The 27,603-nt window shown below is 41.1% G+C and overlaps 3 protein-coding genes across 5 annotated transcripts; 1 reads left to right on the forward strand and 2 right to left on the reverse strand.

Annotated features, from left to right (window-relative positions):
- Nucleotide 1: 1 nt before the first annotated feature.
- Nucleotides 2-6,708, reverse strand: zbtb3 (zinc finger and BTB domain containing 3). Its single transcript, XM_015947103.3, has 3 exons — nt 6,532-6,708; nt 3,414-4,219; nt 2-2,822 (listed from the first exon to the last, which is right to left on the reverse strand). Exons 1-3 carry the CDS (start codon nt 6,607-6,609, stop codon nt 1,760-1,762), a joined length of 1,947 nt encoding a protein of 648 aa, XP_015802589.3. The 5' UTR covers nt 6,610-6,708; the 3' UTR covers nt 2-1,759.
- trpt1 (tRNA phosphotransferase 1) lies at nt 6,650-10,769 on the forward strand. Of its 2 annotated transcripts, none has more exons than XM_015947132.3 (7): nt 6,650-6,881; nt 7,051-7,132; nt 7,617-7,786; nt 8,766-8,943; nt 9,038-9,094; nt 9,200-9,310; nt 9,402-10,769. In XM_015947132.3, exons 1-7 carry the CDS (start codon nt 6,825-6,827, stop codon nt 9,422-9,424), a joined length of 678 nt encoding a protein of 225 aa, XP_015802618.1. In that variant the 5' UTR covers nt 6,650-6,824; the 3' UTR covers nt 9,425-10,769. The 2 variants fall into 2 exon arrangements, with proteins under 2 accessions (XP_015802618.1, XP_015802609.1); XM_015947123.3 differs by having other exon boundaries at nt 6,651-6,881; nt 7,048-7,132.
- Nucleotides 10,765-26,724, reverse strand: fermt3b (FERM domain containing kindlin 3b). Of its 2 annotated transcripts, XM_015947090.3 has the most exons (15): nt 26,553-26,724; nt 25,435-25,559; nt 19,750-19,983; nt 15,118-15,234; nt 14,752-14,920; nt 14,519-14,621; nt 14,320-14,427; nt 13,704-13,838; nt 13,480-13,526; nt 13,259-13,383; nt 13,011-13,117; nt 12,681-12,902; nt 12,370-12,494; nt 11,895-12,036; nt 10,765-11,381 (listed from the first exon to the last, which is right to left on the reverse strand). In XM_015947090.3, the coding sequence occupies exons 2-15, from the start codon at nt 25,556-25,558 to the stop codon at nt 11,202-11,204; spliced, it is 1,938 nt and encodes a 645-aa protein (XP_015802576.1). In that variant the 5' UTR covers nt 25,559; nt 26,553-26,724; the 3' UTR covers nt 10,765-11,201. The 2 variants fall into 2 exon arrangements, with proteins under 2 accessions (XP_015802576.1, XP_054595117.1); XM_054739142.2 differs by lacking the exons at nt 19,750-19,983; nt 25,435-25,559; nt 26,553-26,724 and having other exon boundaries at nt 15,134-15,234.
- Nucleotides 26,725-27,603: the final 879 nt, after the last annotated feature.

Consider the following 27,603-nt stretch of genomic DNA (forward strand, 5'->3'; position numbering starts at 1 on the left):
CTGGCTGGTATATTGTGTGATTTAATGGAAAACAGCCACATTTGTGCCACCTTCACAAGATTATTTTTATTCACAACAATTAGATTTTGGACGTTCACAACCAAAAAAACACTAAATATTCACCGCCTTTGATCACTTTCAAAGTCATTGGCTTGTATGCTAAATTCTGCTCACACTTCACTGTACACATTTCAAAAAGTTCTTCAGGCACAGTCCAACTTTACATTATATAAATAAGGCAGAAACGTGCACGTGTGTGTGCACTAGAAAAGGGTCACACTTGGTAAAACAGAACTAACAGCGGATCCCTTCATTTTAATTCAAACTGAAGTGGAAAAATAGAATTAGAGATCTGGATGAAAACTGTCAACACTTGTTGAGTATAAACTGCTTTTTTATTACTAAATTTATCTTAATTTTAAGAGATTGTCCTGTTTTCTAAGAAGTACCACATGTTTGTTACATACGTCCTACAGCTGCAACAGTAATACACCCCCACTCCCCCAGCACTCTGGCTCACGTTGAAAGAATAAAAGACGAGGTGAAAGAAAACACTTTGGCACACTGGATAAATACAGCTTACAGTGAATCTATTATTGAACAAAGCGCATTAAAAACAGAAAAACTAAAGTTATAAAACGTTTTTTTAACTAGATATTTTAAACACGTTTGCCTCTTGCTGGGCTCGGTTGGATTAACCCTGTAAAACATGACATCACCACTACATTTGCTGGTACAGTCACACAGACAGGACAGTCATGTATCAAAACCTATTGAATTATAACTATAGCTTTCCGTTATATACATTAACATGGCAAACACTTGACATTATTCTATTAAGACATTAAAATACAGCTCCTTAATAATCATCCATTCTTACGATGTCTGGTGTAAGAATGTTTAATTGAACAATGCACAAGAAAAATGGTTCAAATGACAAACCTAGACTGTAAAAAGCCTCTTAAATATGACTAAATGTAGCATGGCAGGTACCAGATCAGCATCGCACTTGTGTTACACGCTGATGGTGACATCAGACAAGATAAACTGAATAAAACTGCTCCAACGCTGGGGGTTATGCTGCAAGACTTACGGTGTATTTGTGCTTTGGTGGTGGAGGGAAAGTTGCAAAGTTGTTGCAGTTTTCTTTTGAAATGGTAACATTTAGTGTTTTTAGATAACTAGACTATTTTTAAACACAGTTAACCTGAAGATGAGAGATAACAAATAGTTTTAATAAAATATCTTAAAAGTCCGAGATGGTACGGCTCCCATCTACCTGAATCCTCTTGCAAAGGCTTACGTCTCGGCCCGGCCGCTCCGGTCATCACAGGATCGTCGGCTAGCAGTGCCTACACCACGCTCAGGACAATCCAGACTCTTCTCATGCATCGTTCCACAAACGTGGAATGACCTTCCAAGCACTACAAGAACAGGGTCTTCCTTTTCAATTTTCAAGAAACTCCTGAAGACCCTGCTCTTCAGAGAGCATCTTCTAAACTAGCACCCTCCCTGCACCCGTCCCCCCTCTCTACTGTCCACTCCTTGTTCCCTCCTCTCCTTGACTGATGTCAAGTTGTTGTTGTTATTGTTGTTGTTAGCCTCAAGGGCAACATGCCAATTATCACTTGTAAGTCGCTTTGGACAAAAGCGTCTGCTAAATACATAAACATAAACAAAATATTTAGTAAATGATAAAAGTGGCATTTAACATTAGGGTAGACGTAAACTAGTGTCAGAGGAGCTCTGATAGTGTGTGTTAGCTAAGAGGCGGAGGTGGTTGTTGTGGTAAAGAGGGCTCAGAGTGAGCCTTGCTGCGTTTTGCTGGCAGACTCTGGTCGTGGGCTTTACGAATGTGTCGATACAAGTCACCCGACTGTGTGTAGCTTCTGTAGCAGTAGCGACACTCATATGGACGTTCGCGTGTGTGCACAATGGCATGGCGCCTTAGAGTGTATGTACATGAGAACGTCTTTCCACAGGCGCTGCATGTTGGGACATCTTCCACAAAGTTGCCCATAGAATCCTGGAGCTCTTGGAAGTAAGCAGGAGGGTCTGACTGCTGCTGAGATGTGGACGGAGGAATGAGAGACGCAGCAAAGGAGGAAGCTTCCTGTGAGGACGGTCCAGCGCCAGAAGAAGAGGAAGATGGAGAGAGGGGGAAGGAGTAGTCATTTGAATGGGTGGTGATTTGTAAGAGGGCCTGTGAATGAGAGGAGAGAAACTGAGGGCTGCTCATCTCTTCATCCTGGATATCTTCCTCAAACTCATCTTCCACGTCCATCACTGACTCTCCTTCCCTTCCTTCCTCGTTCTCCTCTTCTAGCTCTTCATCAGAAATAACAATGGCCTCCTCTTTAACTTTTACAGCCCCTCTATCTTGGTTTGTACTAAGTCTGGGGTGAGAACGTTTTTTTCTAGTAGTAGGCGAAGCTTCAGTGTCCACTGGCCTTTGAAGTGTAAGAGACTGAGAAGCATGTTGGCAGTCCAAACTCTGGCGCTGGAGCGATATTGCGCTCTGAATCCTGATTTGGGGAGTTTGCTGAACTGCTGAGTCTCCTGGGTTTGTTTGGAAGTTTGCTGTGAGAGTTGGTGCTTGGACTGATACAACCATCTGATGTTCTCTATGGTCAGTGTGTCTAAGGTCAGACTCAGATGAATTCTCAGGAGAGTGATCACGGGGAGGCTGGAGCTCATCTGGGTGTGTGCTGACGGGGGGACGAGATCCTGACTGGTTAAAAGCAGCTACTGAGCGACCGCCAGCCTGGCTCACTGGGACCAGAGTGGAGGAGGAGGAGGAGGGTTGCTGGCTACGGCTATGGCTGGTGAAAAATTAACAAAATAATGGAGCCTGTCAGTTACAAGAAGAAGAATGTTCATCAATACTTTAAATGAGAAATATTTCAATAAAACATTCCTATTATGAAATGCTGTAAGGATTTACATGGTTGAAACCATAACATGAAAGAACGTGTGTAATAAAATAAAAGATGAGGGAATAAAACACACAACTCAGACTGGTGATCTCAGCCAAAACAACTGTCACTCAATCAAGTTGACCCAGACACGTAATTTGATTGGCTAAAAGCTACTCGACTTGACTGAGTGACGATTACTTTGGCTTGGGTCACCAGGATTCACCGCAGATGTTGAATTTTCGAAAGATAAGATGTAATTTTTGCTGGTGTATTTTAAGTTAAAAAAACAACGTAATTTTACACGATAAAAATTCAATGCCGTTAATTAAATATCTAAAATAAATCATATTCTGGAGAGACTGCATTTTTTCCATAGGCCTAATATAAATAATCATAAATTCAGAAACCCTGAAATAATAAAGACATCTACTAAAATAAACCGTAGTGACCTCACCATTATTTTATTTTTCTAACCAATAATCATCAGACTCTTACCTGCATGTCTCTGTGGTGCTACAGGGACTGCACAGAGCAGATGCTTTGTCCTGACGACCCCTCCTAATCCTGGTGTGACCCCCTGAAGTCAGGCTGGACTGGTTTACTATAAGAGTCTGCACCAGCTCCCCACCTGGGTCCATGCCAGGCTGAGTGGTGTCAGCCAGCTCAGGGCTCAGAGGGGTTGGAACTTGTTCCTTCGATGAACCCCCACTAGTCCTCTGCTCAGACTTCACACCCTCCACCTGACTTCTTTCTGCCACTTGGGATGCTGATGATAGTGACGTTGCTATGGTGATTGGGACTGAGTGGTCTGCTCCCATGTTATCCAAGGGCTCAGTTCTATGGTCGCCCGCTGTCCTCGTTTCTGCTGCTTTCCTCAATCCTCCACTTTCCTCAGAGCGTGTGCTGTCTGCCTCAGCCAGAGGCCCTTGTCTCTGCAGTCGCCTCTTACACACCCTCACCACTTCGTTCATGTGGAGAAAGCTCGCGGCTGCCAAAATGTCCTCCACTGGAAGCGACTCCTCCAGCTGGAGCACACCTTCGTACACAAAGTCCAAGAGCAAGCCAAATGCAGCCGATGTGACAATGTCATTGTCAAGTGTCACAGAGCTGCTGTTGCTGTTTCCCCCTGGAGAGTCAGAGTAGAACATGTGGAAGAAGGGAGAGCAGGAGGCCAAAACAGCTCGGTGAGCCAGGAATCGAGATGAGCCCACCAATACAATGCAGTCACAAAGGAAGCCCCGCTGGCGCTGGGAACGCAGCGCTGACAGCAATTGCTGCGAATGCTGAGGGAACTCCATGATCTAAGAATGGAAGATAAAAGTGCATCAACTGTAGAAATCCACAGGGCATTTGTCATAACAAGAGGATTGATCAATTAAGCAACACAATTAAAAATGGCAACTTCAACAATTTGCTAAAAATGCCAAAGATATAACTAATGACACTGGAATGTTACTAAAGATACACGTCTTGTACACATCTTGTGCGTGCTGCAAGTTTATTTTTTGGCTCACAAAATACAGTATTTGCATGTCTAGGATCAACTCATTTCTTTACATTTAATAATAATAATAATTATTATAATACATTTTATTTGTAGCACCTTTCAGGACTCTCAAGGTCGCCTTAAAGAAATTGCATAATACAGATAAAACAGTCCTCAGCAAGTTAAAATTACAAATCAATCAATCAATTAAATAAATACAAGTTAAAAGTGAAAATCAGTAAGTGCTAAAATACTAGACTAAAGGTCAAAAATAAAAATATAAACAAATACATCAAGTAATCAGTCAATATAACGGTATCGTAACCATATACATTACCCATTAAAATCTACATAGTATAGCTGAATTACATACACAATCAACTATTGCTATTAAGTATCCAGAGTTTCTTTTTAAAGTGTATTAAAATAACACCTACCACAAAAAGAAAATAAAATCAAGGTTAAAACATGATTAAAAGATAAAAAAAATCATTAAAAACCAAAAAGATCAAAATACAAATGAAAAATAAAAACCATAAAAGACTAACACAAACGTGACTTAAAATAAAAGGGTCTTCTGCTGCTTTTTAAAAGGTGTCAGCCCAGACTTTCAATAATACGTATAAACAAAGAAAGTTCATTCCAAAGTTGGGGTGCAACAGCCTGGAAAAAGCGACTTTTGTATCTGGTGTTTAGAACTTCTGGAAGGTTCTGGTGTGTGGACCTGAGGGCTCGGGTTGGAGCATAAGGCTTTAACAGTTCAGTAATATAGGGAGGAGCTTGACCATGTAGAGCCCTGAAAGTTATAGTCAGGATTCTAAAATGAACTCTAAAGTTAATGGGTAACCAGTGCAGAGACATCAGAATAGGAGTGAGGTGTGCTCTTCTGTTTGCTCCAGTTAGGAACCTCGCTGCAGAGTTCTGGACCAACTGAAGGCAGTCAAGGGCTTTTTTGTTAAAACATGTGAAAATTGTGTTACAGTAATCTAGACGGGAGGAGATAAAGGCATGGATAACCATTTCAAGTTCATGTTTTGACACCAACCTTCGCAGTATGGTAATATTTCTCAGTGATAAAAACAGTTTCACACCAGCGTTTTGAGCGGCCAAAAACACTAAAATTCAGATGACCCCATGCTCTCAGGGGCAATGTGAGGTGAAACTTTCTGATTAATGGTGTTAAACAAGGTTTTTTTTTTTTGAGGATATCAGCTGAGCAAAGTATGCAGGTCTGGAGTTTTTCACCATCTCAACCAAAGATGTTATAGGTTCCTTAAAATGCAGTCTATGAACTTCTAACTCAGTTGATTTCTAACACCTCTCCACTTTACTAAATGTCCTTCTGAAAGTGTAAACAATGAAATTTAAGTAACTGCTCCTTCTGTGAGATACAACGCTGAGCCTAACTGGAGCCACTGATACAACAGCACTGCTGATTGAATGACTGGATAAAGAAATTTAGATAACTTGATTAATCTAATCACTTTCATGTAATCTTTTATTATAATCAAACATCTCTTCAAGTTTAATGTAAACCCTTCAAAGGTTAACTTTGGCTACTTTTCACACTCGTTTTGAGTCTGGTACCTAATTTTAAGTTTAACCGCTTGCTTCTATGAACATTATTTAGATACGTATTTTTTAAGATTAGCAAGCAACTAAATGTACAGATTACATTTAGAACTCTAGTTTAAACATGCTAAAGACTCACAGACTACAGCGTGTTTCCTTCTTTAAAAGCTGTTTCCTGACAGTCGAGTCCTCAAACTGTCGCCCTACTTTGACGTTTCTCTCAGCGTTTCCATGGAGACCAGCCTGATTTTGTGGGTCCACTCCACCGGCAGGAGCAAAACCTTTTTGTGCAACGTTAAATATCAACTAAATATTGTACAAGTAGATGAGGGGAAACCCCTCACGGACAACACGGTTTCCATTTTATCAAACGTGTACATGCACGTATCTCTGAAAACAAACCTTAGCTCAGCGATGCTAACACCAGTTAGCTTTACATTCTAAACCACAGATCTAAACTACTAGACCCCACAGATTAAAAATGTGACAGAGAAAAAACCCAAAACGTGTATATTTTATATGAATTTTCACGACTGTAAGGAAATACTTTCTTACCTGCAAAAATCCAGCGATGTTTAGCACGCATTTATTGTTTTTCTTCTGCTCTTCTTCTGTGGTGCTAGCTAGCCACATCCCTTCACCCCACACCGCCTCCTACAGATGGACAGATGAAACTTACAGGAAGTAGAAGCTGGACTAGAGACCACAAAAAATATTGTGCTTGGTTATTAACTGAATATAAAACAACAGGTTTGTAAACCACCAGTGGAGCTAGAAAGAAACGAAACAGAATTTAAAACTGCTCAGTTTATGGCACTTCTCAAAAGCTGCTGATCAAGTCTGTTTTCATGGACAGTACCAAAAGAGGAGGAAAGAGAGGAGGAAAAGGACATCGTAGTGCGGAGGTGAGCGAGTCAGAGCGACTGTAGTCACTGTGATACATTTGTTGATTTAGAAATATCTGAATTATGAAGCCACGAGTAGTTTGACTCAACATGAAGACCTGGTCTATTTACACCAAGGCTATAATTAGAGTAGAACCTGACTTTGGTCACGTGTCCTCTCCATCAGCAGGACAGAGATGTTCGCCTGTCTAAATCCATGACTTATGTTCTACGTCATGGAGCCAGGAACATGGGCCTTCACATGGGCACAGGTGAGATATAGTAGATATTCTGATACAATTAATTCATTAACTGGTGGTGGTCGGAGGGACCGGTGGCGCCAGTGCTCGGCAGCCTCGCCTCTGTCAGTGTGCCCCAGGGCAGCTGTGGCTACATTGTAGCTCATCCCCACCAGTGTGTGAATGTGTGTGTGAATGGGTGAATGACTGATTGTGTTGTAAAGCGCCTTGAGGGGTTCCAGGACTCTAGAAGGCGCTATATCAAATACAGGCCATTTACCATTTACCATACAAATGAAAAATACCAATTATCTGACTTAAATAAAAAATAAACAAGAAAATGTTTAATGTAGGTCCCATTAAATTGTCTGTTTTTTAAGGGGAGGTCCTACAGAGTGTTCATATAAAAAATATTTTTGATCTTGGTATCACAAGATAATCTGAAACTAGCATGTGCATGAAGAAAAATTCAACTGTAAAAATGTGACCAAAGCCATAACCGTTCTCATCCTGACAGATGGCTTCCTGTTTTTGGAGGATCTCCTGGCTCACTCACAGTTCCGCTCATACACAATAGAAGATGTCAAGAGAGTGGTAGCTACGAACGATAAGCAGCGTTTTAAGCTGCTCTCCCACCCAGAGAATGGCCGACTGCAGATTCGGGCCAATCAGGGTCATTCAGTACAGGTAGGGGATGCAAACACCTGTCAAGTGAACAAAATGAGAAGTGTTTCAACCTTCATGTGATTTGACTTAATTAGTATAATTGATTTTTATGCTGGGCTGCGCAGTGGTTAGAACTGTTGCCTTGCAGCATGAAGGTCCTGGGTTCGCTTCCCGGCCTGGGATCTTTCTGCATGGAGTTTGCATGTTCTCCTTGTGCATGCGTGGGTTCTCTCCGGGTACTCCGGCTTCCTCCCACAGTCCAAAAACATGTTAGATTGATTGGTCTGTCTAAATTGTCCTTAGGTGTGTGTGTGTGTGTGTGTGTGTGTGCGTGCGTGCGCGTGTGTGTGCATGATTGTGTGTCTCTGTGTTGCCCTGCGGTGGACTGGCTCTCTGTCCAGGGTGTACCCCGCCTGATTGCCCATTGACCGCTGGAGATGGGCACCAGCCCCCCCTCCCCCCGTGATACTACATGGACAAGCGGGTTCAGAAAATGGATGGATGGATTTTTATGCAGAAAATATTTAGAAAATTATCTTATAATTTTTGTCAACAATGGCATTGGCTGTGCCCTTCATATTTTCTTTTTCAACACCCTCATATTTCCCCCCAAATTTTTTCCATTTCCATCATTAGCTGTTAGCAGCTCCCCTGGCTGTCATAAACATATGTTGATCAAATATATATCATCATATATTATCAATCTTTGTATTGACTGCAGTGTGGCTCTATTCCAGGCTCATTGTGGAGTAACACTCAAAATGATTGGTTGTTGATGTGCTTGTTGTTTATCAACTCGTTCTCATATGTCGGAAACATAATTAAAAAAACATATATTGCTATAATTTTGTCACCCAGCTCTATAATATTTTCTTCATGTAACTATTAGTAAAATAAAGCATGATTAAGGTTAAAATCAAGCTTAACTTATTCACCAAATTAAACAAGTCTTTGGAAAATCCCAATCCTGTCAGAACCACATTTATGCTCCTTTGATCAGGTTACAGATCTGGAGCTGAAACCAGTTCTGGCTGGTTCCCCAGACTGCCCTGTTGAGGCTGTCCATGGCTCCTACCTCCACAACTGGAGCGCCATAAAACAGCAAGGCCTGAGCCGCATGAGCAGGACTCACATTCACCTGGCGCCCGGGCTGCCAGGAGAGGAGGGTGTTATAAGCGGTACATGCTTCGTGTTTTAGTCTAAAAGACAAAACCATCTAGCCAAGCATTGTAGAACAAATCAGCAAACAGTGTTATTCTTTTTTTCCACCAGGCATGAGGGGAAATTGTGATCTCGCTGTGTTTATTGATGTCTCCAAAGCCCTTGCTGGTGAGATTAGCCAATCATGGCTGGTGTCCAACCTTCTACAGCCACCCAGTGTGTGTAAAAATAAATCCCCAACAAGTGTTTTATGTGTGTGTCTGACTTGAACAGATGGAATTGAGTTTTTCTGGTCAGAGAATGGCGTGCTGCTGACTGCAGGCAATGCTGAGGGTAAACTTCTCCCTAAATACTTCACCCAGGCTGTAAGACTGAAGCCTACAAGTAAGAAAAACTTCATACAAAATAGTTGTTTGAGATTTTTTTTTTGTAGTTCAATCCGGTACATTCAGGTCAATATCATGCTGTTTTTCAGGATGCCTCCTGCCACTGGAGTAACAACAGCTGAGACCGCTGTGCTGTCAGTCTGACTCATCTAACTATGTCACACGTTTGCTTATTGTTTACTTCACGGTTTCCTTGGAAACAACTGGACTGTTCTTGTTTTCCTTGAAGGCGTTCCGCCTCTCATCCAAGAAGATTCTTTAGTTCTGAAACTTGGGTTGGAAGTAGAAGGTTTATAAGGTGTGGTCTGGTGAGGCTGTTATTACTAATGAGGCCTTTAAAGAGCAAGTCACCCCCTACAAGAAACTTACTTCACTCCCTCTTCATGTTTGAAAAATGCAACAAATGCTGTTGCCTAGCAGACCGAGAGGGCGGAGCCGCTAACAAATACACACACACACAGGCTCACAACGGCATTGTGACATCATAAAGACCAGTTGACATCATAGCATACCTCTTAGCCAATAGCGGTGGCAGATTTAAATTCTAATGCATTGCAGAGTTTTTCCCTGACAACGGCACAACACTGACAGTTTTAGGCAGAAAATTACAATTTTAACTAAAATGCACTCAAGTACAAAACTATTAACTACACGTGTCTGCAGCACGATTAGACACACATTTTTGTATAGTTTATCAGAAAAAAAAGTTGATTTGGGGGTGACTTGCTCTTTAAGGTCCCATGAGTCTTTGGCCCCTCCCCCTTTCAGCTCCCTGCTTGTGTTGTTAGTGCTGACGATCCTAACAGGTCCTCAACAAGTGACCTGTTGAAACAACGTGAATAACACTGGAAAGGCCTGTTCAGAAGTCCTTTTTGGAACTAGTCTGAATTAAATTGTTTATTTAAGACAGTAAAGAAACAGGCAAATGTAACCATTTTTCACTGTCATAATACTCATGACAACCCTGTAGCCCTTTTTAAATAAAGAAATAGTGAGGTCTTGATTTCCATTAGCCTTGTCAGTACTAAATAAATGCTATTAGACCTAAAATACAAAGATGTTTTACCAAGAGGACACAAGACACGATTCTCTCTGGTTAATCCCTTGACTTGGCCTGGGAAAAAAAGAGGATGCAGATGCTGTGGTTTAACAGACAGCCCTAACAGTCAAGAGATACGGAAGCACACCACACACACACACACACACACACACACACACACACACACACACACACACACACACACACACACACACACACACACACACACACACACACACGTGCCACATGTGAAGGGGAGATAATGAGCTGACACCTTCAGAAACAATAAAACCAACCAGCATCTTCATACTAGTGTGAATAGAAGACTAAACAAATGTTTGTTTGCCGTAAAAAGTCATTTTTGATTTTCTAGGCAATAATGTCATGCTCTTATAAAAAACTTATTTGTGATCTTCTAGCTGCTTCAGTGTCATTTTTATTACAAGACCAGTCCTGGTGAGAATGATTCAGCAAAGCTTTTTATACTGAGAAATACCGATTACCATGTTTGATAGAGTGGCTGGAAAAAGGCAAGTGTCTGAGCCAGTTGTTGATTTAACATTTTCTGGAAGCTGGATTATCAAGCCCACTGTTCTTGGACCGGCTGACCTGCCGTTTCATTCAGCAGCAGTCCATCAGTCTGAACTTAAGTGTGACATTCATTGATTCAGTTAAAAAAACATGTGAGTTAAGAATCAATGGCAGATCCAAATCTGCACAGACTGAAAGATTATAAAACACCTGCATTCAAAAACAGCTTCATGTTATTTCTGTATCTCTGTCCATCACTTTGGTTTTCCAAGGTTGTGGTGGGTCCTCTGGTAGACATCAATCTTTGTGTGTTTCACTCTTAAAGCGCTTCATGACCTCCTGTCAGCTTGTGAAAAAGCTCTTGGTTGAGTACGTCGCTCTTCTCGCGGCTGCGTGTTGACATGAAAATGTATCCTCCGATAAACTCATGAACGATCCTGCAGTCTGCAGTCACGCAGCTGAAGGCGATGTTCACGTTCCCTTCAAACTCGATGGCCACCTGAGCAACGTAACAGAAAGCAGCCCGGCATTAGTGTGGTGAGCAGTGTGTAGCCGCAGGAGATGATACCAGTAATATACAACCTAATCTGAAGGGTTTTAGTGGGTAGCTTTTTAGATTTTATTATCTTAAAGTGTGTTTACCTTCTTTAGTTTCAGTCTTGTGTTTCAGTTTCTAATCAGAACATCTCATCATTCCTCTTTTAGTGGTTTCTCTGATTCAACACACTTGAATCACCTGTGCAGCAGCTCATCAGACTCTGCAGAAGCCCGTCAATCACCTTCTGACTGAAATCAGGTGTGTTGAAACGGAGTTAAAACTAAAACGTGCTGGACACCGGACCTCCAGGCCTGGAATTGAATAGCCATGCCCTATATGAATATTTTCTGGGTGCACCACTGTCTGTACACCTTCCCGTTACTAGAAACTCTACAACTTTACAGAACGTAATACAGCAACACTCATCACGCTGGAGAGACATTGGTGATGTCAGACTGACGGTCAGTTTCTGACCTGTCGAATGTCCCAGTTGACGTTCCACTGCTTCATGTTGTTGTAGCGCCACGTCTTCACCACATCACCCACTCCCAAGTCGATGCGGATTAGCCGGTTAGGGGCTATGCCCAGAACCTCGTCCTTACGACTACCCTTAAACCTGTTGGGCATAAATACAGTCATAGCAACTTCTAAGAATCAAAAGTTCTAGGAGCGTGCCCTTTTTAAAATCAGAAGCCTTTTGCTGCGGTCAAATGATGGACTTGTCCTTATTTACTGCTGTGCACATTCAGAAATTTCTCTGCCAACAGCTTTTAAAAGATGCACATTTCCTCAGCGTTAAGGCGGAAGAGCCGAAAAGGGAACTCAGCACGAGTACAGTCTTTGCTCAGAACCCTGTTAACACACGACGCGCTTGAGTTTTAACTTTGAAATCATTCCTGGCACAAAATCCATTCCCGAAAGCTTTAAAATTTAACTTTTTAAATCTAACCTGACAACAACATATGAGAGTCCAAAGTCAGGCAGGGCCTGCCAAATCTGCAGGAAGCGCATCAGTGCATCTGACAGCGAGAGCTGAGCCACGTTCTGGTACGCGTCCAGGATCCGAGGGGTCAGCTAGGGCGGGCAGGCACAGGGAAAAATGTCAGATATAATTATGTGTGTGCTGCCTTGGAAGCAAACGAGAGAAGTTAAAAGCTGTTTGGTTACCTCATTTACATAAAATGACTACACATTAACAACAACAACAGTATTTTCCCACTGCTAAAACCACCTCACAAGTTTATTTTTATGTCCAAATACCTGTTTGGTCTTGTACTTCTTATGATAGCGTGGCGATACCAGACTGTGAGTGTTGATGCTTTCGTCACTTGATGCTGCATTGGAACTGGAACCAGAGTTGTTTCTTTGCATAGCCAGGAACGAGCGGATGCTCTGAATCTCACTCTGGAAGCTGCTGTCTGCCAGGCTCTTGCCTTTGGAGGCCAGCCGGCATCCTGCCATCCACTGAGCGTACTGCCGCTCCTGCAAAACCCCAACCCCAGACAGAAAGAGTGAGGCCGGTATGTGACTTTAAAGATGAAAGTGGCGGGAAAAGACAGGGTGTCATATGTAGAGAGATGAGAAGCTCACATTTTCACAGCGCAGAAAGACCTCGTTCATGCCTTCAGGTGCTGGGATCAGCAGTCTGATCAGGAACTTCTGTGCTGCCACGTTAACGTCTGGAGCCACCTCACAACCTGCGAGCGGGACAGTTGAAGTTTCACTTTTCAGTAGCAAAATGTGCAAAATTATGAACAAATCTTTCAGCTTTCAGTGTAAAACTTCAGCAGTTTCTTTAAAAGAGGTCTTAAGTGGATCATAAAATGCTGTTTCTGCACCTTTCAGGTTAATCTGTTGAATGGGCTCTCCAATGCTCTCCTCTTTGCTTTTGAAATAAGCGATGGAAGTATCCTGAAACTTGAACCAGTACTGTTTGTATCCCTTCAGCGTGAGTCTCTTAGGCCTGAAACGTACATTCACACAGCTCCGCTTTATCAAAACACTTTCCTCTGGTACCAGGTCCCATTGTTTGACATGCTTAGTTTATAACACGTCTCACCTAAATATCTTTAAGTAGTCGTTCAGCTCTGGTGCAGTCATGGTTTCCTGTATGGAAAGCATTTAGAAATGTTACTTCTTTATGAACATCAGATCATCTCTGATCATTTATTTACCTTTTCAGCTGATAGTAAATAATTTTATTTATTTGATGACTTGCTTATCCTAAAATGAGCTGTTAGTTTTAAAGCAAAAGTTTAAAGTAAGTCAGTAAATGTGTCTGACCAGCAGCTCAGTCGCAGAGCTGCTCTCTCCCTCCATCTTGACCTCCAGGGACAGAAGGGCCGACTCCAAGTCATCCATGGCCGTGTTGGTGCTCAGCGCCTGGGGCTCCGACTGAGAAACCTTACTGATGTGGTACTAGAGGATTTCAAGAGCAAGAGAGGAGCAGACCTTTAATGCCACATATGTAAAATCTGATGAAAAATACATAAAAACGTGTGCTGTGTCCACTTTTACATCCAGAAATGTAAATCCACCCAGTTTCAAATATATTGTGTTTTTTTGGCTGCATTAACTTGAAGTTATTGTCTTTTTGACTTCTTTAGCGGATTAATTAATTTTAGAGGACATAACCCATCTCTTTATTACTCCAGTTTTTCATGCCTGTTTGCATTTGATGCTTAACACAAGGCCTCAAGTTTTATTCAAGCTTTTATTCAAATTGCCAGAGTTTTTATTTTTCAGATATTGCTCTGATCCTAATGTTCTTTTATCATCCTTCAGCATGAAGCCGAGATTGATTATTTCTCTGTTGTAAAATTCAGACACAGATTCTGCTTAATATCAAACACACTTGTAAAGAAACGGTTGAACATGAACTGGTTTAGCTGTTTTCTACCTGCAGAGCTCCAAAAAGCATCATCTCCTCCTCGGTGCAGTCGATGTCCTCCAGCAGGATGGCCCAGCGGGCCTGCTCGTACAGCTGCGTCAGGCGAACAACATCGTACTGCAGAGGAGGACAGCCATGTGAAGAACAAATTAAAATACACACGCCGTGTATATTTATGAACAGCGCGCACACAAACATGCTCACACACCTTGGGGTCTAGCTCATAGAAGGTGTAGTACTTGAAGCGAAGCCAGAGTCTGTCGTTTTCTTGGATGTTCTGCTGCATGAGACAACGTGATGAGTCCAACCACCTGGCAACAAAGTTTTAGTCATAATCAGTTTATTTTCGCAACATGATAATCCCAGATTATCTGTTCTGGACTTAAAATCTGTAAAGTTCTGTAAAGGCGTCGCAGACATTCAATGCATCTGCAGACCCACCTGCCATTGATGTGAGCCTTGTCCACCACGCTGGCAGGCCGATACTGCTTGGTGATGACCTCGGGGGCAGGAGGAGTCTGAGTGATGGATAGCATCTTGTAGACAGCCTCCATCTTCTCTGATTCAGCAAAGTGAGCCGGCATGCCGTTGTACAAACAGGGCCGGGACACTGCCAGGGAAGTGTGAGTTCAGAGATGATTGTTTCCACGGTTACAACACATTACATGTATAACACTTCATCGCCTGAAGCTACAGTAGATTATTTGACTCTACACAGGTCTTAAATTTCTATTTATAAACTTTTTTTTTTTTTTTTACAAAGGTGCTGTTTTGTTTTTTAGTGTAAATAAAGTGTGAAGGGTGTACCCGAGGAAAGGGGCACCTCAGTCAGGTCGTAGATCTCCTCAGTCAGATCTTTATCCTTCTTCTTCTTCTTCTCCTCCACAGGACGGAGGAGGGAGAGCTCCTCTGGGTGACGGATGTCTGTGGAGGGTAAAAAGAAAGTGAAGGCCTCTCAACTTCAACCTCGATGGAAATAAACACGTAGAAGAACATGTTGCTGCAGGAACAAAGACTGCACCTTATGGTGGTAACATGGTCTGCTTTGTACTGCATTACATAATACGGTTAAGCAGTTGTTATTGAATAGTTTATTAATGCTTAATAATGTAATATTGTTATGTTAATAAAGGGACCCTTATTGTAAAGTGTCACCAAAACATTTAATGTTTTCCCAAGGAGAATAATTTAACCAACAAGACAAACCTGACCTACTCAAGCTTAATGAAAACAGAACACCTGCAGCAGACTTGCCCACCAACAAATTAATCCACTTGGTGAAACAAAAAAACTGAAAGTGAGATAACTCAAAATACAAGAATAATAATGAGATCTCCACTTTCTTAAGTCTCCTTCACAAGACTTTGTGTGAACCTGTCCTGAATGAGACACATTTAATGTAACACAGCATATACACACTAAATTATGTTACTTGTAGTAACTGTAGGACTTATGATTATTTAAAAACCTCATAATGTCACCACAGCTCAGTCCTGCATCTAGTGACGGTCTCAAATGGAGCCTGTGGTGAATGGTAGTGCATCTGACTCCAGATCAGAAGGTTGAGTGTTCAAGTCACACCAGGGCCTGTTGATGCTCCTGCCTGAACCCAGAAGGCTGGACACTCACTCACCAAATGCACAGCCTGCATTGATTGTACAAAACATTTGAACCCTTTATCTGCCCAATCAAGCAACTGGTAGAGCATATCTAAGTCCCTACTTCTCACTGAAACATTAAATTAACCTAACAAGAAAAACAATTCTACAGTGCATGGAGTTGTTTGAAGAAAAGGCACGACATTATTACAATGTGTTATTGTTACCCTGATATTATTACAGTTTATTTTTACTAATATTCATTTACATTTACAAGTTTTACAATGTCATTTAAACTAAAGCCCTTACTGCCCCAAATCAAACAATGCAAGAGGGTGATTCTTACATTGCTTCTTTCTTGGTGCAGAGGAAGCTAAAGGGTTAAAAAATGGCAGATAATGACCCTGTTGTGAGAGTTATAACTGAACATCTGGTGCAATTTAAGCACATCTGAGCCCAGATGAGGTGGTCCTGATGATTCTCAGCTCAGTGTACAAACATTTTTAGTTTGTCCTAAAACAACGTTTACTGAAAGTATGGTCAAAAGTTATTTTGGTGGGTAGGAGTCCTGTGGAGTTTATCTGATTATTTAACTTATATTATTTAACTGTCTTGTGTTCTAGAAGGCATCTTTATTACCAACGTTATGTATTTTTTTCATCTGAAAATACAATCAAATGTGCAACCTTAGCCACTAAAATAACATAATAATGTTATTTATCAGTGTAGATGATACAAATTAAGCTGTAATGACTTTACGTAAAGCTGGTGGCACTTGTTACTTTACCGGAAAACCTCAAACTATTATCAAAGTTGTGTAATTACCACGTGCCCTTATGCACCTAAAACAGTGTCATTATATTTTGGTGACAAAACTCATGCTGACTACAGATGGAGCTACTGTTAGATGAGACCAAGACGCTTTTACTGTAAGGAGAACCTGGTGCCGTTCTATTTTTAAACACTTTATTTTTTACAGATTATTTCCCCGCTGCCTGTTTGTGTTTCAGAAACGTTTCCAGTCTGCTGACAGTTTTTTTTCTGGGGGTTTCTGACCAGGAATTGAGATGACGAAATGTCAGAATAAATGAAAATCTAAGAAAGTAGTGAGTTTCTGTTTTACTGGCAATGACCATAATCAGGGGCGGATTTAGCAATTTGGGGGCCCAAGGCGAACACAGACATGGGGCCCCTTACACTAAATTTTCGACAATCTTACCTTTAACTGGATTTGCGAAACTCTCCCCTCTTCTGACATGAGTTATTTTCCCTTTTTATTAGTCCTCCTCTTTTTTTCCTGTATTTCCCTCCCTTTGAGTGCTTTCAATATTTGCTCTGCTTTCTTTTTTCTGTCAGCGCTCCTGTGCTTTAGCCTTAGTTATTTTTTTTTTCTATTTTCCATTTTGGTCTGTTTTCTTCCCTTTAAACATTTTCCATTGTCTTTCCTTTCTGCTTCCTTTTGATGTTTACATCGAAAAACAACATCACTTTCAGAAGTGAAGATAAAAGCTTTTATGAAGCATGCTGCTTCTTCCTCTTATTGGAGCCACTAGGATAACTTCATGTCATGCTTAATCTTTTGACTATCACTTTGAGTTTGTTACGAATGCTCCCACCTCTCTTCTTATTCTTATTTGTGGTCTTATGGCACTTGGCAAACAACAATTTGGTGCATTACTGCCACCAACTGGATTGGAGTGGAATGACTACCAATCACTTCCTGTTTGTGCATCGCCGTCTTAATAACCCTCTTATGACCATAATTATAACAGGGCCGCCTGTTTTTTTTTAATCTTATGGCTGTAAAATTGTAATAAAAAGTGCAAAGTGTGTGTAACTCTTCTCCTTTTTTCAGAACAACCTCAGCTTTCAGTGTATGGTTTGTATTTCCAAACCACTATAACATTTCACGAAAAGAAACGTGAAGCCACTTCTCCTCCAGCTTCACTGGCTGCCAGTCAACTTTAGGGTTCATTTCTTAATCCTGGTTCTGGTCTATAGGGCCTTACATGGACAAGCACCATCTTACATTGGTGATCTTCTTAGTCCCTACACCCCCAGCAGGTCCCTGAGGTCCAGTGATCAAAGCCTACTGGTTGTGCAGCACCAGGCTAAAGGTCAAAGGTGACAGATCATTTGCTGCTGTGGTCCCCAGACTCTGGAACTCTCTTCCCCTGAGCCTGAGATCAGTGGACTCAGTGGTCTCCTTTAAAAAGCAGTTGAAGACTCACTTGTTCAAGCTGGCTTTTGTATGACCTTCTTCACCACTCTCTCTTTATTCTGCTCTCCCCACCTATTCCACCTTCCTCACTGATTTCCCTCTTTCCTATTCACTCTCTCTCTCTTTCTTAACATTTTTTCTTTTAAATCCCAATTGCCTATTTTTGCTCATTTTAAATATATTTTTAAACATTTTCTAAATGCTTTTTTATATTTATATTTCTGTTTTTGTGAAGCGCCTCGTGATTTTTATCTTGAGGCGCTATAGAAATGATATTTTCTTCTTCTATTTAGAATGTATTTCTATTACAGCCTTTAAAAAAATCAGCTTAAAAGTGAAAAAAGCAAAAAACGGATTTGAATTTTTTACAGTAATTACTGAACAGGAACTTCAAAATTACTGGGCAAACAATTTAAACTTTGAACTGAAATGCATCTATTCTTGAAAAAGTTTGAACCTTGGTGTCTTGTAGCAGTTTTTAAGACTTTATTTTTGTAAACTTTCAGAAGTTTTTATTTGATGTGGTAGACCTTGAAGCAGCTTCTCAGCTGCAGGCAGAGTCCTGCACACCTCACACCGCCATGGGGTTCTTCTCTTGCACACCGTGCACTGCTATACCAAAAACATTTGTTTTAGCAAAAATAATTATTTATTGTAAAAAGATAAATAATGCTGGAATGATGCTGAATCTTACAATTAGCAAATAGTTGAGGGTTGTTCAAATAAAAAAATAAAGACTGAACAAACGTTCATATCCTGGTTCACTGGAGATCTGTCCTTCTTCATGGTCACTGTCTTCAGATATAAGCCTTCTGGGACACCTAATAGATCGTGTTGATTTTCTTTGAGGCGTTTCCATAATTTCTTGCTGGCTTTTTATGCTAATTAGCTTCCCCGTTCCGTTATCCGCTTTCACCGCGGCGCTGCGCTCCGTTTCAATCAGGCTGTACAGCAGGATTTCCCCTCGTAGCGATATTTTCCCTAACTCTGATTGCTTCATGCTATAGATCGTTGGAAATCTGCTTTTATGTACTTTTAGGAACCGTTGGAATTTCCTGGATCTGATCAGCCGTTCAAAAGTTATACAACTGAGCATTTTGGATGACAAACTCAGCACGTCTCTGAATCTGTGTTGTGATTTGGTGCGCTCAAGACAGGGAATCCCGGTGGCTACCGTAATGTATTGTATATGCACGAAAAGCCCCATTTTTATTCTTTTCAGCACTTTTGGAATTTGAATGATATCTTGAACGGTTCAGGAATTATGGTAATGAGAAGTGCTCATGTCCAATCCCGTCTGCGGCCACAGGTTGGTAATAAGAATATTGTGGCATTAACAGAGGGGTGCTGGCGGTCAGGGCTAGGGGGCCCCCCAACACAAGGGGGCCCCAGGCGGCCGCCTACCTATGCCTAATGGTAAAACCGCCTCTGACCATAATGAAGAGTTACAGCCAGTAAAGGAGCAACATATTCATAACCTGAAGTTAGACTGTGATGAGCTAATTTACTGTGACAACATTTATTTAGATGTTGGTCATTAATTTCTTCATGACTTTTTAAAACTTGAAATGCAAACTTTCAGAATATAAAAAGGAAGCAGACAGAAAAGAGGGAACGTACTGAGCTGTCTGCAGATGCCCATCACGGTCTGGAAGACGGGGTCGGAGAAGCAGGCCCTCAGCCTCACCGTCTTGCCGTTGGGTAAATCCAGTTTCAGAGGTCTGTGCTGAGGCATGAAGATGAGCCGAGCGTCTGCGTGAATCCCATATTTCTCCAGAGTCCAGGCTGTTCGCAGCAGCCACATCTTCTTCTGGTCCCACCACAGAGCATGGTCTGACCAATCACGCTTGATCTCTGTTAAAGAAACGCCAGATAATTCACTAAAGCAAAGACAGAGGTGAATGCTTCCATTAGATTAAGGTGATTAAGGTAATGCTTTATGTTAGCTATCATGAAAAAAAGAGGTTTTCAATGATCAAAAGCTCTGTGACAAATATGACTGCAAGGATGTGAATAAGCCTCTCACAAGAAGCCGCAGCATGACATTTAGCACACTAAAACTCCACATAACCCAGATGTTCCATTACTCAACATGTGTTTTATGTGTCCTCTCCAGCTGTCAAGCAATCAGAGTCTGAGTGCTGAAGACAAGCTTTGCAGTTTTACTCTCAAAGGTGGAGCGGTAGAGCATCAGCCATAACGCCACGCCTGATACCAAAACTTTATTAAGAATATTTTTGGTTGTTTTAAATCCCAACGAACACAGAAACAGAAATAAAAGAGGGGGGGGGGTGTCCATAACAATAAAAAATAAAGGATGTAGAATAATCTGCTTCTGGGCCTGCAGCAAAAGAGAAAAAAAGGTGGACACACAAACATACACCAGAAAAAAATATCACTACGGCAACCGCATGAGGGTAAACAACAGTAACAATTTTTGCTGAAAAGCGCACGGTAATAATTCATAGTGCATTTAGTGCCAACCGCAGCCTTCGGTTATGTGTCAATTATTAATAAACATCTAAAGAAATCCTGATTGCAACTGACCACACACTTTCTGGTCAGGAGTGAGACAGACCACCACCACAGCTAAGGGTCGGGAATGAAGGAAGGTTTTGAAAGCATACAAATTGTGTATTTGGCTCTGGAGTGGATGCACGTTGGTAGAAGCTGCTATATTTAACAAAAAATAAAATCGTTTTAATTCATGCTGAAAACATTTGAGTCTGTTAATGACCTATTATAACGTTTCTGTGGCACAATGGTAGCACAACTAAGTCCAAGTCGGAAGGTTGAGTGTTCAAATGACTTCTGGATCACTTTACATGTTTTTAATTTTAGCTCAAGAGCATAACGGTAGGAGTAAAAGCTGTCCTTAATTTGTGGAATTATTTTAAAATATGACAAAGTTGATAATCTTTTGAAACATTTTCATTATATTAGGGATGCAAAAACCAAAAACTTTATAAATATTCTAACAGAAGGCACATATATTTAGTGGGTCAGAAAGCTTTGCTGATGAAGATCTTGTGGTGCAATGTAGTGCAACTGACTCCAGATGAAAGGCTGTGTGTTCAAATCACATCAGAATTAATAACAAATGAGAATGATATTTTAAAAGATGCTAGAGATGCAGGACATTGACCACTGTTAAATGCAAGCATGAGGATGTCTTTAAAGGTATGGGTGATTTTAATGTTCATGTTTGCTGTCCTGCCAAGCCCCTTGTGAAAGACTTTACTGATACACTTGATTGGTCTTAAGCAGGTTGTGTCGGTTCCTACCCATAACCAGTCTCATATTTTAGATTTAGTGATGTTTTATGGGATAAATGTTAACAATTTGTCTGTTGACGAAACTGTCATTTCTGATCATTTTCCAGTTTTGTTTGATTTTGATTGTCCGATGAGCTTAGGTAAAAGGCCTGTGGTGCTGCGCCAGACACGGGTTATTACTCCGGCTACAGCTGATAGATTTTGTGCTTCTTTCACTGAACTGCCGGCCTCCACCCTATTTTACACCAATCCAGATGATGCTTTGCGTGTTTTTCACTCAGCCTGTCTCATGGTGATGGATACTGTTGCTCCTTTAAAGGTTAGACGCCCTAAGCCAAAATCTGACCCTTGGTTAAACTCTCACACACATGAACTCAGAAGATTATGCAGAAGGTGTGAACGCAGATGGAAGAAGGATAAACTATCCATTTCCCTTGAGCTTTTTAGAAATGCACTAGATGAATATCAGAAAGCAGTCAGGAATTCTAGAAATAAATACTTCGCCAGCATTTGTACTACCCATTCTGGGAACCAGAGGGTTTTATATAAAACGCTAAATGCAGTTTTGTCCACTGATGACTCTCCTATGGTTGCAATCACAGATGATCGCTGCTCCCAATTTTTAAGTTTTTTCCTAGACAAAGTCTCCAATATTAGGAGTTTAATCATCTCCCCTGGAGATGTTCTGCTACCCGTATCTGTTTGTACAGGATGCTTTGACCATTTTGAGCCGATCACACTGCCTGCCTTGGAGAGATTAATATTTTCCATGAAGCCATCAGGATGTCCTGATGACATTGTACCAGCCAGACTCTTCCAGGAGGTTTTTTCAGTGGTAGCTCCTCATGTGCTCAACATTATTAACTCCAACCTTGTTTAGGGAATTATACCCTCTGTTTTTAAACATGCCGTGCTTCAACCACTACTGAAAAAATCTGGCCTAGACCCAACTGACCTCGGGAACTTTCGCCCCATTTCAAAGCTCCCCTTCGTGTCAAAAGTGATGGAAAAGGCTGTTTATAATCAAGTTATGCCACATCTGAACAATTTTGGGGTCTTGGATAAATTTCAGTCTGGTTTTAGACAATATCACAGCACAGAATCCGCTCACATCAGGGTTTTTAATATTATTTTAGCCACCGATTCCGGTTCCCATGTTGCCCTGGTGATGTTGGACCTCTCAGCTGCATTTGACACAGTTGACCATGACATTTTATTGTCCCGCCTTGAGATTTTGGTCAGCATTAAGGAATCCGCGCTTGACTGGTTCTGCTCCTACTTTGACAACAGGTCTATTACAGTTAGAATGGACGACTGTTCATCTCCCTCTGCTGCTCTTCCTTGGGGCGTGCCACAGGGGTCTATCCTCGGCCCCCTTTTATTTATCATTCATATTCTTCCACTGGGACTAATCTTCAGGAAGTTTAACATTAACTTTCATCTTTATGCGGACGACTGCCAGATTTATGTTCCATTGAAGACTTTTACCTCCATCCAGCCGCTCCTTGATTGCCTGAGTGAGGTTAAAGACTGGCTGTCAGCAAATTTTCTGCTGCTGAATGATTTAAAGACCGAGTTTATTGTTTTTACTCCTAATGGCACGTCTTCCTCCACTCCTGATTTTTCTGCTCTTCCTTTTAAAATTAGTCAAACAACTGTTAATCTTGGAATTAAAATGGATGTGGCTCTAAAAATGGACCCTCATGTTAATCACATGGTTAAATCATGTTTTTATCAGCTGAGACGTCTTTCCAAACTAAAACCCATTCTGAATCGGCGCCACCTCGAGACAACCATCCACGCTTTCATCACCTCAAGGTTGGGCTACTCCAACGCAATTCTCTTTGGCATTTCAAAAGCCGCATTATCTCACCTTCAGCTGATACAAAATGCAACAGCAAGATTTCTGACCAATACTGGCTGTCGGCAGCACATCACTCCAATTTTAGCAAGACTTCACTGGCTTCCTGTGCACTACCGTATACGTTTTAAAATTTTATTGTTTGTTTTTAAGGCGCTGAATGGCTTAGCACCACCTTACATATCCGAGTTACTCACTCCTTATGTGCCAGGCAGGACTCACCGTTCAGGTGACCTACACCTACTACATATTCCCCGTCAACGCTGCAAAACCCGTGGTGAACGAGCTTTTTCTGTCTGCGCTCCGAAACTCTGGAATGATCTCCCGCTGAATATCAGACTCACCTCCTCCATTGGGGATTTTAAGTCTCACTTAAAGACTTACTTTTATTCCCTTGCTTTTACTGCCTAGCTATTTTATCGATGGTTTATTTACACTGATCTTTTACTGATTTTATTGACTTCTCTTGGTTGGTTCTTTGTGCTATGCTCTAGTTGTTTTATTCTTTTATATTATTCGTTTAACATTTTATGTTTTTACCCCTGTACAGCACTTTGGTCAGCTCGCATGCTGTTTTTAAATGTGCTTTATCAAATAAATGGAATGGAATGGTTCATTTTGCATGACACACTGAAGTATGAAGGGACAAAGCCCCTTTTAAAGCTCTTTGACCATAAAATACATCAGTATGTTAAAGCATCATATTACATCTTTCTCAGCTGTCATTCATCTTTGATGGTGGTTTGTGCATGCCTCTTGCCAGTGGGACATGTGCTTTTTAACCAGCTGATCAAATACCTTTGAACCAAACTAAAGTCATAATTTTTCAAAACTGAATGGAATTCTTTATTTAAACATGCTGTTAAATCTGCCTTCAGTAGCTGTAGTGATGTTATATTTTCCTGAAAACAGAAATCTTGCATAATCCAGATTTAGCACACTTTTCAGAACATATTTGTCTTGATGACAACAATCGTAATCTGTGATGTTACAACAGGGACCCTGAGAGGCAACGCTGGCCTGTCGACCTCTAGATTAGAGGATTATGTGTTCAAATGATAAATGACCCGCACTTTTCAGAGTCAGAGGACTCCAAAGCCCTTTACACACTGTATCATTCCCCTTAACCCATTCACACATACTAGTGGTGATGAACTACAGTGTAAGCCACAGCTGCCCTGGGGCACACTGGCAGAGACAAGGCTGCCGAGCAAAGGCGCCACCGATCCCTCCAACCACCACCAGCAGGTGAGGTGGGTTAAGTGTTTTGCCCAAGGACCCAATAGGAGAATTCTCTTCTGGGAGCCGAGATTGATCCTACACCCTTCTTTGAGTTATTATGGACAGACTGTTTTGTGTTTTTGCATATGACCCTTGTGTAATAAGCAAACATATCACAAAACAAGACAGAAAAAAATATATGTGAGTTTCCCCCAAAAGCTCTTTCAATACTCGTGAATATCTGCATACTGTCAGTTTCCATGTCTCTGGTGCAAATTAGAACTTGGTACAGCCTGGAGAGTGAAGATAAAGCAGTTCCTAAGAAAAACATCAGACATCTCAGTCCAGAAAAGCGTAATTCTAGGAACATCTAAGATGCTGCAGAACCCTCAAGCTCCAGGCCTCTGGTAGAGGACCCGAGCTTGGAAGGATGAGACCACCCACAGAGGGTGAGATGGGAATATTTTTTTCTATGAATCCTGCACTTTAACAGACAATATAAATGAAATGGCATTATTGCAGTTCTTCAGAGAACTAGACCTAATTTGATATTCAGTATTTACAAAGCTGTACAAAAGACCGACCCTGTGGCACAAAAGCAAAACATCTGACTCTGGATCACAAGGTTGTGTAATCAAATCACAGTTTACTGCTTGCAAGAAGCACCAAGTTGCATTTGTATAAAAAAAAATCCATTTAAAAATGAATTTTATGTTGTAATGCTGAGTTTTCAATGACAGCTATGTGAAAAATGAATAACCAGAAAACTGGTCAGAGTAATAAAAGAAAACAGAAAAGCATATTAACATCAAAGTTTGTAAAATAAGTTCACCAGATACATCCTTATATGCATTAAATCTTGTACGCTCTGTATATAAACGCATGTAACTATTTTAGGTGAATCAATGTGACTGACGAAGAGAAATGACTGCAGACAGAGCCACCTACGTGTCTTTTCTACCAGCTTGACGATAACCCCTCCAACGTGGAGGTCGGAGGCAACACTGATGGTGACAGGGGGTGCGTCAGGCCCCAGGTCCTCCACTGTGACTGACAGGTCCCACGCCGCCATACTGTGAGGAAGACAGGAAGAGAGAGTGAGAGAAAAGGCAGGAGTCAAGTGTGGCTGAGTCGAGTCGACAGGTAATTTCAGGAGGGGAAAGCGAGAAAGGAAAAAGAGAACCGGTGAACAAAAAGGCAGTTTTAACGGTACAAACTAAATGGGAAACCTGCTTTTACTTCTGCTATATTGCAACGTATAATTTTCCTTAATTGCACTATAAAAATGTTAAATCGTGCATTAAGAAACAATTCATTTCACAAATCCAAATAAAATAATAAGCAGATTACAGGTGCAACCACTTGGAAATATTATAGAATATTTGCTGTTAGAAGATGTTAAAGGCTCATTAGGAAAAAGAAAGGACTGTGACCTGATAACAAAAACCTATTAGTCAGATAAAAAAAGTGCCTGATTTAAGGGCCCTTCCACTAATTGTCTGTTCTGATGAATTCTTCCTGTTTCTGCGCTGTAATATCACCACCGACGCACACTTCCGCTTTCTAACACAGCCCTTCTTGTTCATTTGATGCTAATGCTATCTCCACCTTCTTGTGTTTCACAATTAAAGGAGCTTCAAAAGTCTTATTTTTAGAATTAAAACACTTCACTTTTCCCTTTCATCATGTATTCTCAGACTAAGACGGTGAAGATATAATGGAAGTAATTAAATGTATGAACCCCTCCATATCTGCTGTGTTTTATGTTTCAAATATAAAATCTGACCTCTATCAAGTTTATTCTTCTAAATTATGTTAATTACAGGATTGTGACTTATCACATGTTTTGTAGCCGTTTTATAAAGAATCCCTTATGTAAATGTCCAATATTATGACTTGTCTCTGTTACTTATGCCGACACACACACACACACACACACACACACACACACACACACACACACACACACACACACACACACACACACACACACACACACACACACACACACACACACACACACACACACACACACACACACACAGACTTAGTTTGAAGGACAATACCGTCAGTCTCCTCTGTCCAAGCGTTTGACAAATGGAAATGGTGGAACCCTTGAAGTTGTGTCAGATCTCTGAAGAAGTTTCCCAGGCTTTCTGTGAGACAGTTTAACCTCTCTTGAGTTGGGTGGCTGGCTGTGGTCTGTGGTGCAGTGCCTGCATTAGCTGCTTGAGTCACCCTTGTCAAAAAAGACTTGTTCCTTTTTTTTTTTCTTTGTCAGTTTCCGCCAGCCGGAAATGTGTGAAAAGGGTTCAACTTTTTAGTGGCAGGGTGTCTGATGATACACAACACTTGCGTTCACAAATAAATTGGGTTGCAAGGTCAATAATGAATCATTTAGGAAAATGGGATATTCCTTCTAATAATCTTTTCTTGCTTTTGCTTATCCATGAAGCAAAATGTTTAACGAAGTAGAACAAAAATATACAGTACAGGCCAAAAGTTTGGACACACCTTCTCATTGAACTTGTTTTCCTTATTTTCATGACCATGACCATTTCCAAAGGGGCCAACAAGTGCTAAACACCTCTGGGAACTCCTTCAAGACTGTTGGAAAATCATTTCAGGTGACTACCTCTTGAAGTTCATCAAGAGAATGCCAAGAATGTGTAAAGGAGTAATCAGAGCAAAAGGTGGCTATTTAGAAGAAAATAGAAAATAAAACACGTTTTCAATTATTTCACCTTTTTAGATTAAGTACATAACTCCACATGTGTTCATTCGTAGTTTTGATGCCTTCAGTGAGAATCTCCTAATGTAAATGTTCATGAAAATAAAGAAAACACATTGAATGACAAGGTGTGTCCAAACTTATGGGCTGTACTGTATATATAATACGTTTTGAGTTGGAAAAGGGTAGAGTGCCATCTACAGGTCAGGGACAAGGTCCTGCCCCAAGTGGAAGAGTTTAAAGATCTCTTGTTCATGAGTGAGGGGAAAATGGAGCGTGAGATCAACACGCGGATTGATGTTGCGTCTGCAGTGATGAGGGCGTTGTACCGATTTGTTTTGGTGAAGAGAGAGCTGAGCCGAAGGGGCAAAGCTCTCGATTTACCA

The sequence above is a fragment of the Nothobranchius furzeri genome, chromosome 1, assembly GCF_043380555.1.
Source record: "Nothobranchius furzeri strain GRZ-AD chromosome 1, NfurGRZ-RIMD1, whole genome shotgun sequence".
Classification (NCBI taxonomy): Eukaryota; Metazoa; Chordata; class Actinopteri; order Cyprinodontiformes; family Nothobranchiidae; genus Nothobranchius; species Nothobranchius furzeri.